Source organism: Poecilia latipinna, unplaced genomic scaffold, assembly GCF_001443285.1.
Source record: "Poecilia latipinna isolate Pla-1442-1.1 unplaced genomic scaffold, P_latipinna-1.0 Scaffold916, whole genome shotgun sequence".
Taxonomy (NCBI): Eukaryota; Metazoa; Chordata; class Actinopteri; order Cyprinodontiformes; family Poeciliidae; genus Poecilia; species Poecilia latipinna.
In genome coordinates, this window is record NW_015113532.1 from 84,836 (window position 1) to 98,334 (window position 13,499).

Consider the following 13,499-nt stretch of genomic DNA (forward strand, 5'->3'; position numbering starts at 1 on the left):
CCGTTTTTTTTAAAGGTGGGGTGGGGCGGGAAAGGGGGGGGGGGGGGGTTGGGGGGGGGGGTAGGACTGTGCTCTAAGCAGCACAGAATATGAAACCTTGAAGTTTAACTTTCACTGTACACACACACAAACCCATCCGGTGACATCTAATTGAAAAAGAGAGAGAGAGAGGGTTGTCGGGGTTAAAAAGGAGCTGATGCATTGTGGAGCCTGAAGAAGATAGACCCATTTTTCATGAGCTGAGAGAGTGCGGAGGTGGGGTGGTCCACTTCATGGTCCGGCGAACTGAGTTTCTGTGAGGCTCTACGCATTCCTTCCCTGGCTGACGGGAACAGAGTCACAGTCGATTCGCTCAGTCGGGTTGGGTTTGCCTCGGTGCGCAAACTCAGTGTTTCTCCAATGATGGCTTCTGGTGATGAGAGTGGTGCTGCCGGAGTCTGGGTCCTTTGAAAGCACAAATATTCAGCTACACGTCAGCTACTATTTGAAATCATAGTTATTTCTGGTATACGGTCTTAATACGACGGTGTTGCTATTAGGTGTAGATTAGGAGCCCACTTTTTTTTTTTAACACTGTAAACATTAAATGTTTACATCTATTATGCTAATAATAATAATAATAATAAAAATGTATAAATAACGGTACTTGAAATCCTTTTCAAAAGATAATTGAGATCCTCATTGCAGAAAATGGATGGCTGGGAGGTGGTGCTAAGGATGCCAGGACTGACAGACTCAGCAACATGGTTTCTGTTTCATAAGTAAGGATGCTAGCGAAAATGTTAGCAGCAGTTAGTGTGCATAGAAAAAACTTAATTGTGAAAACAGAATACCAACATAAGGGTCCCAGCATGGTCAGGCTAGATCTAAAAAAAAAAATAGCTAAAAAAATGCAATCAGCAGGTCCAACTTTTTACAGAAACATTGCATCAATGAATCTGTAAATCTATCATCTATTGTATTAAAAGTGCTGTTTTTGCCAACCTTGACATATTTTTGCTGAGAGCAAAGCCATACAGTACAGAAATGTAAAGAGGAGTCTGTTTTTCTCTATAACTTTACTATAAAGTAATCAAAAAACAAAATATACACGTTATTAATTAGCCATCTAGGGAAACTAATAGTAAAAAAACACATTGGTAGACAGAAAGGTAGTGTCAAATTAAACAGAACATACATTTTCTGAATTAATTTTTATATATTATAGCATGGCTAACAGTAACTCACGGTGTTGTGCCAGTGGTTGTATATTTGGCGTCTGGAAGGTCTTGACAGTGGCGGGTCCCTCGCCTCCAGTTGTTATGACCTGCACCTCCAGTCTGTAGTATGTAGTCGGCCGCAAATTGGATACGACAAGCAGACTGTGATCCTACAAAGCCAAGGAGAGACTATCAGCTGAGATAAAACAAACATTCCCTATGAAGTTGACAGTACTTTAAGTTAAGCTGTAAAACAGAGATTTATTAGTTGTCTTTGCAGAAGCCAGACACAAAAAAAGAACAAAGCCTTTGTTTTCATAAGGCTGCTGCCAGTGTGACAAAGTGCGTAGTAGGTGGTTTTATTTATAGCTATGCTCGGGAGGCAGGGTGCAGATAGGCAGAATGTGTTGTTGATGAAGAAGATTATCTCAGAGTGGCTGTTTAAGAACTCCACCAGAGGATAAAAAGAGGGCGACATGAAGGCAGATGAAGAGTTTTGAGAGGAAAACCAGCAGCAGTGCTACCTCTGATCTATCCATGTGCCTCACTGCACGGCAACGCCTTATCACAGGATTCACTCAAAGAGTCCTCAGAACCTTATCTGAAAACCACTGTCACCTCTGACAGATGCTCTAAACTAAAAAAAAAAAAAAAATCAGAGGACAGGACGTCTTTTCCCAAACACAGCAAAAATTTTCTGAACGTGTACGGCAACGCTAGTAGTACACATTCTGGCGACATATGAGAAGCAACAAAAATAAGCTGATGCTGTGAAGAGAAAACTGTCGGTCTGGTTCCACTAGGATTAAAACGTACTGGAGGCAGGATCTGGGACTGGGATATGATGCTGTTGGGCAGACTGTTTTGCCGGCTCTCAGTGTTGATCTCCGCCCAGGTGACCTGGAAGCCTGTGATCCGTTGGTGAGGAGCCACCCTGGACACGCGCCACAGGAAGCTGCCCGTTATGTTTCCGTCATTCATGGAGAAGGAGGCCGTCAGATTTTCTGGCTTAGCCAGAACCTTTGGAAGGACTGAAGCTGGAAAGAGAAGTGACAGCAATAAATGGAAATGTAAAAGCTCGCATTTATTCCAGACTCTATTCCCCCCCCCCTATCCTTTAAATCCACATTTGCCAAAAAAATGCTTAACATGTTGACTTGTTCTTTCAACCCGGTATAGATTTTCTCCGTCATCCTGCTGATGCCACAAGACACAAAGGTATCTAATTTCTGTGTCTCTGCTAATGTGGATTGATTTTAAAATGCCCTTCATGTGTCAGGCAGCTGAATCCTCACCTCCCTCCCCCGGACAGGGGATGTGTTTGTGGGTCTTGCTCCGGATGGTAGCGCAGGACGGGGTGAAGAAGGTGGTGCTCTCGTCCTTGGAGCGTCTCTTGGACTTCAGCAAATGAACGGTGACTTTGTACTTGCAGGAGAACAGCAGACCCGGAAGGTTGATGTAGTTTTCCTGAGTACAGAAACAGATTTTTTCAGCCCTGATGACTCTGACTTGTCACCCGGTTCAGTCCCGGGTGACAAGTCTTCAGAGGTGATTTAACACACAGCACTAGAGGAGATCAAGTTCCTGCTTAGGCCTCTGACACACATCCCAGATTCCGATCGTACCTCAAACACATCCACGGAAGAGGTTAGCCTAACATTTTACAACGTAAAACGCAAAATCAGAGCTTCTGCACCTGAAATTAATTCACCATCATCAAACATTCAAAAAGTGAAACTTAAATATCATGTATTATGTATTCAGTTACACACAAACTGATTTCAGGTGTTACTGTACAGCATTTGCAGTGATGAGCCGGGTGATTTTCTAAGATAAGGAAGCTTAAGGGATGANGCAAATTCCAAAGCACATTTTTAGTGTACTCTGAGTGTACAGTGTACTAGAAAATGTTCAGTTCTAGTGTGTATTAGTGCATAAGATTATTTACATCGATCGTCTGGTTAAATTTTATTTTTCTTGGGAATGTACCCACATCAGTGGGAGAAAGTCCAGGGGCCGCAGTGTAACATTTCTATTTTGACAATATTTTTTTTTTATTCTGTTTTTGTAACATTCAAATTTTCTGAGAAACTGAATTTTTGAGTCATTAGCTGTAAAAGCCATAATCAAAGCAAAGATCAATTTATTGAGATGCACGAGTAAATAAGGCACAACCACAAGAACATGAGGACTAAAATAAGATGCAGAAACCACAGCCTGCTCACGGCCCGTAAATGTGGGTCAATGAATTCAGAGCAACAGCTTTTCACTGTAAACCTATTTCAAGATTTAATCATCTATTGATCTTGACAAAAAAAAAAAAAAAAAAAAAAAAGGAAAAGCTAAAACTTTTCCAATTTCTCTAAGGGAACAAAGAAATCTTGCTGACTTGTGGATTCAGACCTCGCAGTAATAAAGTCTGCCTACATTAATAGACGGTCCCTTAGGAGAGGGTGTATATTCTCTCTGATATGAAACAGCTTTGATTAAAAGTGAATGAGGCGCTGCGCTCACATAAAAGCCCAAGTCTGGACTCCTCCTCGGTGATATATGGAAAATACATATTCCCAAGCAACCGGAGAACTGCTTCCCAAAGAATGTGTTGATTGAAAGGCTCTGACAACCTCGATTAGGTTGAGAGACGCCCATTGCCGAGTTCCCACCTTTTCTACGCGTACACAACTCAAGACGGAGACACATGCAGTAGCGTGGCCGAGGCCTTTGGAGGAGTATAACCCCACTATTCCTGGAAACAATGCTCAAGCTTAAGTGTTTTATTGGCTAACAAACCACATGCCTGACCGTAATTACTGACTCATAGGACTGAAAACAACAGGCAGTGCAAACAAAACATAACAGGTCTCATGGTTCAGTCGGGGGGGTCTCTTTTCCCTGACGGAGCGGTCCTTTCTCAGCGTCGAGACAAAAGGTCAGGCACCCGAAGCATCGGCTTCAGCTGCTGTTCAGGTCGCAGCTTTGCGGGGCGACTTCAGCTGGACTGACCTGTGTGACGGATTTCTCTGGGCCTCGGGTCTCATTGTGGCTGCAGAACTCGGGCATCCACTGGACGTGGTAGCGACTCACCGTGGGGTCTGCAACAGATGAAGAACGAGGGGCGGAGAGTGGAATGTTAAAAACCTCCTCAGCATGCAGAACCTCAAGCCTTCGCAATGAAACAGTGCTGCATCACCAGGCTGGGTCCGGCATTTAACAAGCTGCAAAGCAATCAGATACCTCTATTAAACAAACAAAAGAAAAAATGACTTCAGAAGTAAACAACGATTACTGGTGTCAACCTAATAAGCCATAAAAATGAATAATGAATCAACTTTTTAACCACTAAAATGCCATTAGCTTTTTTTTCTTCTTTTTTTTGTTTTGTCTCTTGACAATTAAAAGGTTTAAAAAACTCATAAAATGCAGGTAGCACATGTCTCTGCAGGACTGCACATTGAAATGAAGGAATGACACAATCGAACCAAAATGCAAACTAAAATCTCAGTTTTACATGAATAAAAAATGTACGATGCATTTTACGAAACACGGTGGTATAGTCCAAACTTGTCCGAGATTTATATATATTTTTTTGAAATCGCACAGTATAACATACAGTAAAATCAACTGGCTAACACAATTGTTTTTCTCATTTTCTTTTTTTAACAGACAGTAATATCACTTTTTTCCTGCTATATCATTACAATCATCTTCTCTCTGCCTTATTTTCCCTAACAAAACATGAACATGAACATGTCAGTAATCATTATAAACACCAATCTCTGCACATGCATAGCACACTTTAAAAGACAATAGATTCCACACTTTAGTTACTTTCTCCAAGCAAACTGAAATGTAAAGTTAATAATAGCCACATGATTGACTCCAGTAATTTATCCAACTGGATTTGTGAAGTAATCACTTCTTGGACACCAGCATTACTGTCCACACCCAGGCCAGTTTGATATCGCCATGGACCAAGAGACATGTAGAGTTTAGTTTTAGAAGCCTGCTACATCCTGGAGAAATGTTTTATGGACAGATAAACCAAAGAATACGCTTCCTGAGCGTATTCTCAGGAAGCGTACACAAACATCACTCAAGGTTAGTTCTTTTAGCGCTAAGGAAAACGATCCAAACTCTCGTTTATGCAGAGGCATCAAGCTGTGACGCTGGTGCATTTCATGAAGAGAAGGGAATGGTGAAGAAGGAGCTCTACTTCCAAATACCTAAATTCAAATCATACGCATGCATAAAACAAAACAAAAAAAAAAATGGCTTTATCAATAAATTAAGGGAACTACAGAGAAAACAACAAACAGGTGTCCTTCTGTAGTGAAATAAATCTGGACATATTTACTAGTGCAGTTCCACAACAAGGCATCACTGTGATGCCACTCTGACATATTTCAATGATTCACAGATGGGTATCTTTTTAGGATATAATACACTTTATCGGAAAATCTTATATCTCCTGTTCCCATTTGTGGGTCCATATTAATGAATGGCTTTAGGGAGGGGGAGAAGCCCTTCTCTGTTCATACTTATGTGATATCATCAACATAAACTTCCTGCTTTGGTGAACCTTTCTTTTTCCTCGCTAACAGATCTCAGACTGGACATTCTTGCGTCTTCAGAGCATCAAGTGAAGTTGATCACGTCGACGGTTTATATGAAAACACAAGAACCTCCACATAAACTTATCAGCAGTGTTTATTTTACCATCACCCTCGTCTTGGTTTACAAGGGTTATAATTCCTTCAGCTGTGCCGCTCGGGTTTTCCTTTCAATATACTTCCACGATTAATAATTGAGTTGTGCTTCGTTCGCCCCTCAGCAGGGGCCTGCGTTGCAGTGGGGGAGATAAAAAGGGGTCCTTTGAAGGCTTAGACACGGGTCTGGCACTTGGAGCCCCTGAGCTCTTTGGAAGCAGAAGAGAGGAATTACAACGAACCGGGAAAATTGGGGAAAAAATAAACAAGATAGGCTTAGCCGGGTCCGACGGAGAGGGGAAGGGCCAGGTAAAACAAGAAATAGGACGTGGAAATCAGGTAGTGAACAGAAACTCGGCGGCGTTTGATGAATCACGACGAGAGGCGAGCTTCAGAAGTACCGCTGCGCAGAACTGCTGCGTATTGTCTGCGCGCTGAGAGGACAGCAGATACTTTATCAAAGCTGAGAGTGCAATATCGTTCCCTTTAGTCCGCTGGAAACAATCCAGAGGCCAGGCTGCTTTGGATCACAAACACAATGAGTGAGAGTTTAATCACGGTTCAGTTAACCTGTCCCCTCTGTCCGTCACACAAACCAGATGTCCAGAGACTCTCCGGGCCATCTGTGTGTCTTGTGTGTTTACATTAGCTGAGAGCAAGGCCATCCTTCAGACTGATGAGCGGCAGCGGCGGACGCTCACCGCAAACCGGGACCACAATACAAGAAACAGGTCCTGGATTAACTCTGCTCTGCAACGCAGTGATTCCCCAGCCACGCTTGATCCTTGTCAGCATCACTCAGCTCAGTGAGTCCAGGCCAACCTCGCTAACAGCTCTGCGCCAGCCCTGCTCCCCTGCTCTCCTCGCTCTGATTCAGCAGTTGGTGTCTCACCAGGCCTCTCCTACAGCCAGGGCTCGCATTCTTGACTCAAGGATGTGGAGTTTGGCCCGGGCGATGACATATATTTGCAATATGACATAGAGCAGCGAATGGGACTTGACAGGTTACCCTTAGACCATGGCTTTCAGGGTTTCCATACTTTCACTCCGGTATTAGCTGAAGATTTTTAAGAGAACGGATTCCGCTGGGAGAGGCATGCTTTAACCCCTCGTGGCGCTGGAACCCGCCATCGCGTCTCCTCCCTATGACATCAGCCTTTTTTTGTAAAACGAAACGAGTCTAATGTGAGAATCTATTAAACACAGCTGAGCTCGGGTTCTGTGTTTATTGTTCTTTGCTAAACGGTGGCTCCTTGCTAACTGTCCGTGTGAAGATTTTAACTATTCTGCCGAGCGCTCGAATTACAAAGGCCCACAGCAAGACACGTTGCTTTACTTACATCACTGACGCACCGCACTTATAAGCGCAATTGTTTAAGCGAGCGAGGATCAGTCATAACATCTTAATGCGGTGCACATGAGTCATAGTGATTGATGGGCATGACGGGGTGCTAATTTGGTGGGAGCAAAGCTGAAAAACAGAGCGCTTACCTCCCCGTTTCTTCCAGTAGACTCGGACCTGGAGCTGACCATCCTGGTAGAAGGGTGTGCCCACTTCCAGAGGCCCAGAGGGGCGTTTGGCCAACGTCGAGCCCAGAGGGGATATCTCCTCCTTCTTGGGCTTGTGGGTCGATTTTGCTGGGAACAGAAGAGAGAAGTGTTTGCTCCGGTAGCTAAGATACAACAGTGACTGTGTTATGGCACTCTCTTCAGCATGGTAACAGACTTGATTATGACTTTGGATGATCACAGCAGTGAACAATATACCGTGCCTCCCTCCCCCCGGCCCCCTTCCCAAAAAAACCACATCTTTCTACATGGGTGCTCTGTAACTGCAGGGGTTGGAAGTTCACACGTGCAAAAGAAGGAGCTCGTTCTCACTTAGACTTGATGCCTGCATGAACACCAGCTACAGATGAACGTGAACATGATGACGGTACACCTGTCCTGTCTGTGTTTGTTTGCGCTTCAGAGATATTCAATTCTAATCAGAAGTAAAACAAATCAAGACAGAAGCAAAAGGAGGATTTTGCCAGGTGTATCCAGGCTCAGTTTGTCATCTTTGTATGAAGATAAAAATCCACCTGGCATTGCGATGTATGTTCCACCAGAACATACAAACCTGGCAGGTTTCTTTGTGCATGATTTTGAGATATTGAGTTCAAGATTCACCTGTTGTAATATTGCTTTATCTTTTCCATTTTGAAGCCTTAGCGCGGCACTTTATGGCAACTGGGAAATAACATTTCCAATCTTCGCCAAGGTAAACTCAACGAAAAGCTGCAAAAAGATTTTTAGTCAGTGACCTAAAATAGGTTTCTCATCCCCCAACCTGCACATAATTACAGAATTATAAATGATGTTCCGAGAAAATAACTGGTTGGAAGTCAAACATCCGATACAAATCACTACGAGGTCGCATTGATAATTCGGCTGCACAACATCTGGAAAACATGTAATGCATCATTACATCACTACTGAAGATTTTTATGACAGTGTCGATTGATTTTAACCCCCGCATTTTGCTGTCTGTTGCAATAAGGACATTGCACTCAAAGATGTTGGGATTGCGATAGAAAATATTGTGCAGATCTAATTGACAACAACGCTCTTCGCTTTGGAAGCTGCTGTTGAAGGACAAACTGTCAAAGGCAACAACTTTTATTATCGGCGTGATATTTAAAGATGTCTGTGTAGGGAAAGTGGTGCTGTAGTTAAATATAAGGAAAACTATATTTCCTATGACATTTCAAGCATACCGGCACATCGTACAGGCTGCAAGCTTTTATTCAACCTACCATTGAATAAAAGCTCAGATTAAAAAAAAAAAAAAAGCTGGCAGCCTTCTGGGAATTTCAGCCTGAAGGTCAGGACATATGAATATGCACAAGAAGACTTCTCTTTTTGTGATTCTAGGCACACCAGGCGTTGACTAAAATGGGTATCAGTTTCTCTAAACATTACTCTAAAACTGTACCATAAACTTTTTCCAGCTACTTATTTCCAAATTTGCAATATCATTGCAGCTAGAGCGATTATAAATCCAATCAAAAGCGGCGGTCCACAGCACCGCTGCAATAGCTTCATGTTTGAAGTGGACTTAGTAGTTTGTCCAGACTTCATTTAAATTCTATGTGTAACAAGCTAAATTAACACATGCTGTTATTCTGCACTGAAAGCTGACATCAGCTGACAAGCATAACGAAACGAGCACAGATAAAGATGTTTGTGGGGATTCGGTTACCCGTATTATGCGAGCCTCAGGCAGCACAAAATACAAACCAAAAGGATTTGCAAAATAAGAAAGCTACATCTAAATGCCTTCATGTAGACGTGCAAATGAAGAACAGTATAGCAGCTTGAGTTGTTTACCTGATTCATTATTCTGAGAGGTACTGAAGTGGAGCGAGGCCTTGGAGCTCTTCAGGCGCACCTGTCCCCAGTATGTGACAGCCTGCAGCTCCACAGTGTAACTGCTGTTTTGTTGCAGTCCCTCCAGATCCACCCAGCTCTGAGCCTGAGACAAGAAAAAAAACAAAAAAAAAAACACTTTTAGATTTATTTATTGTTACTGTACGTCAGTTTGAGAGGCCTTTTCAAAGTCCTGTCACTGTACCGGCTCTGATTCAGCCGGGCCAGAGCCAGTGTCTTGCGTGTGGGAAAAGTAGTGCGTATCAGGAACACATCTGGAGCTGAGGAAGGTACCATGACCAGGGAGATAGCCTCCCGGGGGCCGTGTGAGAGAGCCGTGTTATCAGAGCCTCCCAGGGCTTCTTCACTGCGCTGGACTTCTAGCATTCCATCGTCAGCGTGAACCTGATGAGTTCCTCTTATTGACTACGTGTGTTTTGACATTCTTCAAGCAGCAGGCTGCTTTCAAAGCCCCCGAGGTGCCAAAGTGGAAACCAGTAGTACATGTATCAACAGTGTCTGGTGTCTCCCACCTCTATCTCCTCTGTGCCACATCTGCTATGTGTTTTAAAAACTAATTCAGGAGAAAAAAAAAAAATCTATAGGTGTGTGTGTGGACTGTCTAGACAATCCGTCTTCCTGCTCGGGTCTGTCATCAAATACTCTTCAGTGATAGTGAGCCACATGTGCCATTTGATCATGTGTTGATACAGACGGTTTCATGAATTTAAAAAAAAATACTGAAGCTCACAATTTTAACACAATCTTTAAGAAAAAAAAATAGAATAACGTTTTGCATGTTTTTATTGCACAAACACAAAACAAATAAAATGCTTCCTATGGCCTTCTTTTTGGTAATGTAGTTTTCAATAATTCAAACTGTATAATATACCAGACAGCTGTACCTTCATCTTCCCAAATTGCTACCGTTTGCTTAGCCATGCATAAAGGATGTCACTTTTTTTTTCTTTTTATACCAATGTTTTTAAAAAAATAATTAAAATTTTGTGAGAACAGTTTGCAATAAATAAATAAATAATTAAATAAATAAATAAAAGTTTTGAAAGTTATGTCCAAATACACTTATCGGGGACAGCACTGAAATACATTAGGAGCTGAATTAGGAAACATGCTGATTAACATTAGCACTTCAGCAAAAATGCTACACATTGAAAAAGGAGCAAACCTAAAAGTTTTTTCAACCCATGTAATTTTTCATGTATGTTTAAGTTTTCTTAAACATAAATGAAAAAAACAAAACAAAACTGATAATTTCTCTGTTTGTGCCAACAATTTGGTGTAAAAACCTTGGCCAGGCATGTCAAAGAAATAAAACAAGAATTTGTTCTTTCTGGGATAATAAAAATAGTTGGTAGAACTTTAGCATGCAAAAAAAATAAAAAAAATAAAATAAAATTACTAGAAGTACAAGAGCATTAATGATAGAAATCATTGGGCTCTGTTTTAAAAACCATATTTATGCAACAATTACAGATTGTTTCTTGAATGCTTTTTGGCTCTCAGCTTACATATGCTGATTTCATCTATTAAATTATAATAAAAATTAAGGAAGTGGGAGTACAGTTATGAAAACTGCAGTTCTTAAGCTGCTCAGATCTGTCCGAAATACAAAAAAAATAATCTAATAAATCACGTAAAATCAAGCAAAGCTCATTTTCGAAACAGTGAATTACTCAATCAGTTTGACTAATGACTTCAGAATACCAACATAACAAATCAGAGTGAGATATTTTGGAAACCCAGACATGTTAATCATGATTTATCACTTTGAACAGGGCTATTCATCACACTTAATGTGTTACCCTTCACATTTTAACATCATTTAAGGGTTCTTTCATCAGAATAAGGAATTAAAACAATGTAGCACATTGTTTTATTAAGTGTGACTGAAAAATACAAAGCTTATTCTGTGTTTGTCTTTTTTTCCCCACCACTGCATGCCAGAATAGATGTCAGAAGAAGTGAAGACAGAGAGGGTAATGATACCAACTGTGACAACACTGAGAAACAAAGAGAGAGAGAGAGAGAGAATTACCCCATTTGTGGTCTTTCTCCTCTTCTTCTTGGATGGAACCATCGACTTTGAGGGCACAGTCCAGCTCCAGAACACTTTGTAGTGATGGATGGGAATATCAGGCTCCTCTGGCAAGCTCCAGTTCAAACGAACCATCACCGTGCCTTCGTCGCCCAAAGTCACGTTGGTGACACGCAGATTGGTTGGGCTAGGAGGCGCCGAAGGGTCTGTGGAACAAAGGAACAAGAACAAAAAAACAGCTTTTATTATCTGTGAACATTAGATGTGTAAAATTAAAAAAATATACATTTAAAGTGAAGTCTGACTTGTGAAGCACTCTAGCTTCTGTTTTAGTTGTAGTATGACCCAGTTTAGATTTTGACCATTCCTTACTCTTTAGCTAGCCAGCCGGGCTTTATGGTTCCACCAAAGAAAGCATCTTTGTCAAAATAATGATAATGTTCCTCTGTCCTTCCATACTGTCGCTGCACCATATTGTTTACAGAAAAATGACTCTGTTTTTCAGATGCCCTAATGGAAATCTAAATTTGAAAATATTGCATTTCATCTCTTGTCAACATGTTGCTGTAGTTACACCAACATCTACTTCTGGCTGATCAGTCCCAGAACCCCCAGAGACAGGGTTGGCTTCGGCTGACAGGAAGTTGTGTTGTGTTCAAAGACAGAGAGAGAACTGAACTCTCAAAGGTTGTACATTCAATATTTGGGGGGAGCAGTTGTGTAGATATTTGTCTTAGTGTCTGTAGCAGTGTTTTTTTTTTTTCATGTCAGGTATGACATGAAAATAAAAAATCTAAGTGCTAAAATCTAGCACTTACAATATTTTCTTGTCTAAATGAAAATGCAAAGAGCTCAATAAGTTGGTAATAACTTGTGATGAACCAAATGCAATATATAAAATATCCACTTTAAGATAAATCACAAATGCATTAAGATTCAGAAGGTTTACATTAGTAATGTATCTTACAAAATAAGTGAAGATTTTTTCTTTTTTTTTTTTTTTTTGCATAAGCACCACCATTAATTTGATATGAGCATGAAAACCACAAAATATGGGCAAGACCAATTTGGAATGAATAACTTCATTTCTGAAAAAAAAAATAAAAGAAGATTTATGTTTTTTTCTCGTCACGTTCAGAAAAGCCCACGCGCTTAAGAAAAGGACATTTGTGACAAATTCTGTGCCAGACCAGTAATCTTGACTTCAGGTAGGAGGTACAATAGACCATGAAGAGCTTCACAACTAAACCCTGCACTGTGGCCGACAGAGGAGGGCAACAAGCTCCACCGACAATCTGCCCTGCGATGTTATGACAGGTGTCATGTCACGTTCGAGACAGCGCTCAGCCCCACTGAGAGCACGGGTCGAGGGTTAACAAACACATGCTGCTCACTTTGGCTCCACGTCCAGCATTAATGTACTTCAGTGCATGAATGATGCCCAGAGTAAGGCTGGCCCCAAACCGATCCATATGTGCGCCGGATGTTAGTCCGGCGGAGGAGCACCACCGCCAGATGAGAGGCAGCAATACTTTTAATGAGAAAATGATTCATGCCACAGCCTACTTGGCTCCCATTGCCAGGGACCTCTCCCACCTGAAACGCATTTAATCAGGTCCAAAACCACCAACTGGACACATCGAGTCTTTAAAACCGCTTCATGTCAGCTGTACAAGATAAATAAGCAGTCAGTTCTTACAAATTGCCTTAACAAAGTACGGTCGTGCAAAATTGCATTCAGATGATATGGTCATGTTACACAAACAACGGTTGCATGACAGAACGGCCGGCACTTCATCAAATCCCTGACAAGTCTCATCAATCTATCAGCGTTCTGGCACTGATTGGCCTGATTGGAGATCGGTTTCCATCCCTGCAGCACAGTCGTTCCCCCACCTGGTGTCTGTCTCGCTGTCTGACAGTCATCCATAATGCTCAGAGGAGCAAACGGATGATGAAGGACTGACAGCATAGGTCAACACACAGCCAAATACACTAATACCTTCTATATGTGGTATCTGATCTAGTATTTGGCAGAACATGGCGAGTCGCAGCGATCCCGTTTTGGTGTGTATGTTACTGGTATGATATATATGAGTGATATCAGTGGTGCTACAGCCATTACTG

The 13,499-nt window shown here is 41.7% G+C and overlaps 1 protein-coding gene across 1 annotated transcript in view; it reads right to left on the reverse strand.

Annotated features, from left to right (window-relative positions):
* Positions 1–164: 164 nt before the first annotated feature.
* anos1 (anosmin 1) overlaps positions 165–13,499 on the reverse strand; it is a 65,001-nt gene continuing 51,666 nt past the window's right edge. Inside the window, exons 7-14 of the mRNA XM_015048964.1 lie at positions 11,373–11,578; positions 9,278–9,422; positions 7,397–7,543; positions 4,203–4,291; positions 2,495–2,666; positions 2,016–2,236; positions 1,228–1,369; positions 165–444 (exon numbers count right to left, since the gene is read on the reverse strand). Of these exons, the coding sequence (XP_014904450.1) occupies positions 386–444; positions 1,228–1,369; positions 2,016–2,236; positions 2,495–2,666; positions 4,203–4,291; positions 7,397–7,543; positions 9,278–9,422; positions 11,373–11,578 (1,181 nt within the window). The 3' untranslated portion in view covers positions 165–385. The remainder of the gene's footprint in view (positions 445–1,227; positions 1,370–2,015; positions 2,237–2,494; positions 2,667–4,202; positions 4,292–7,396; positions 7,544–9,277; positions 9,423–11,372; positions 11,579–13,499) is intronic.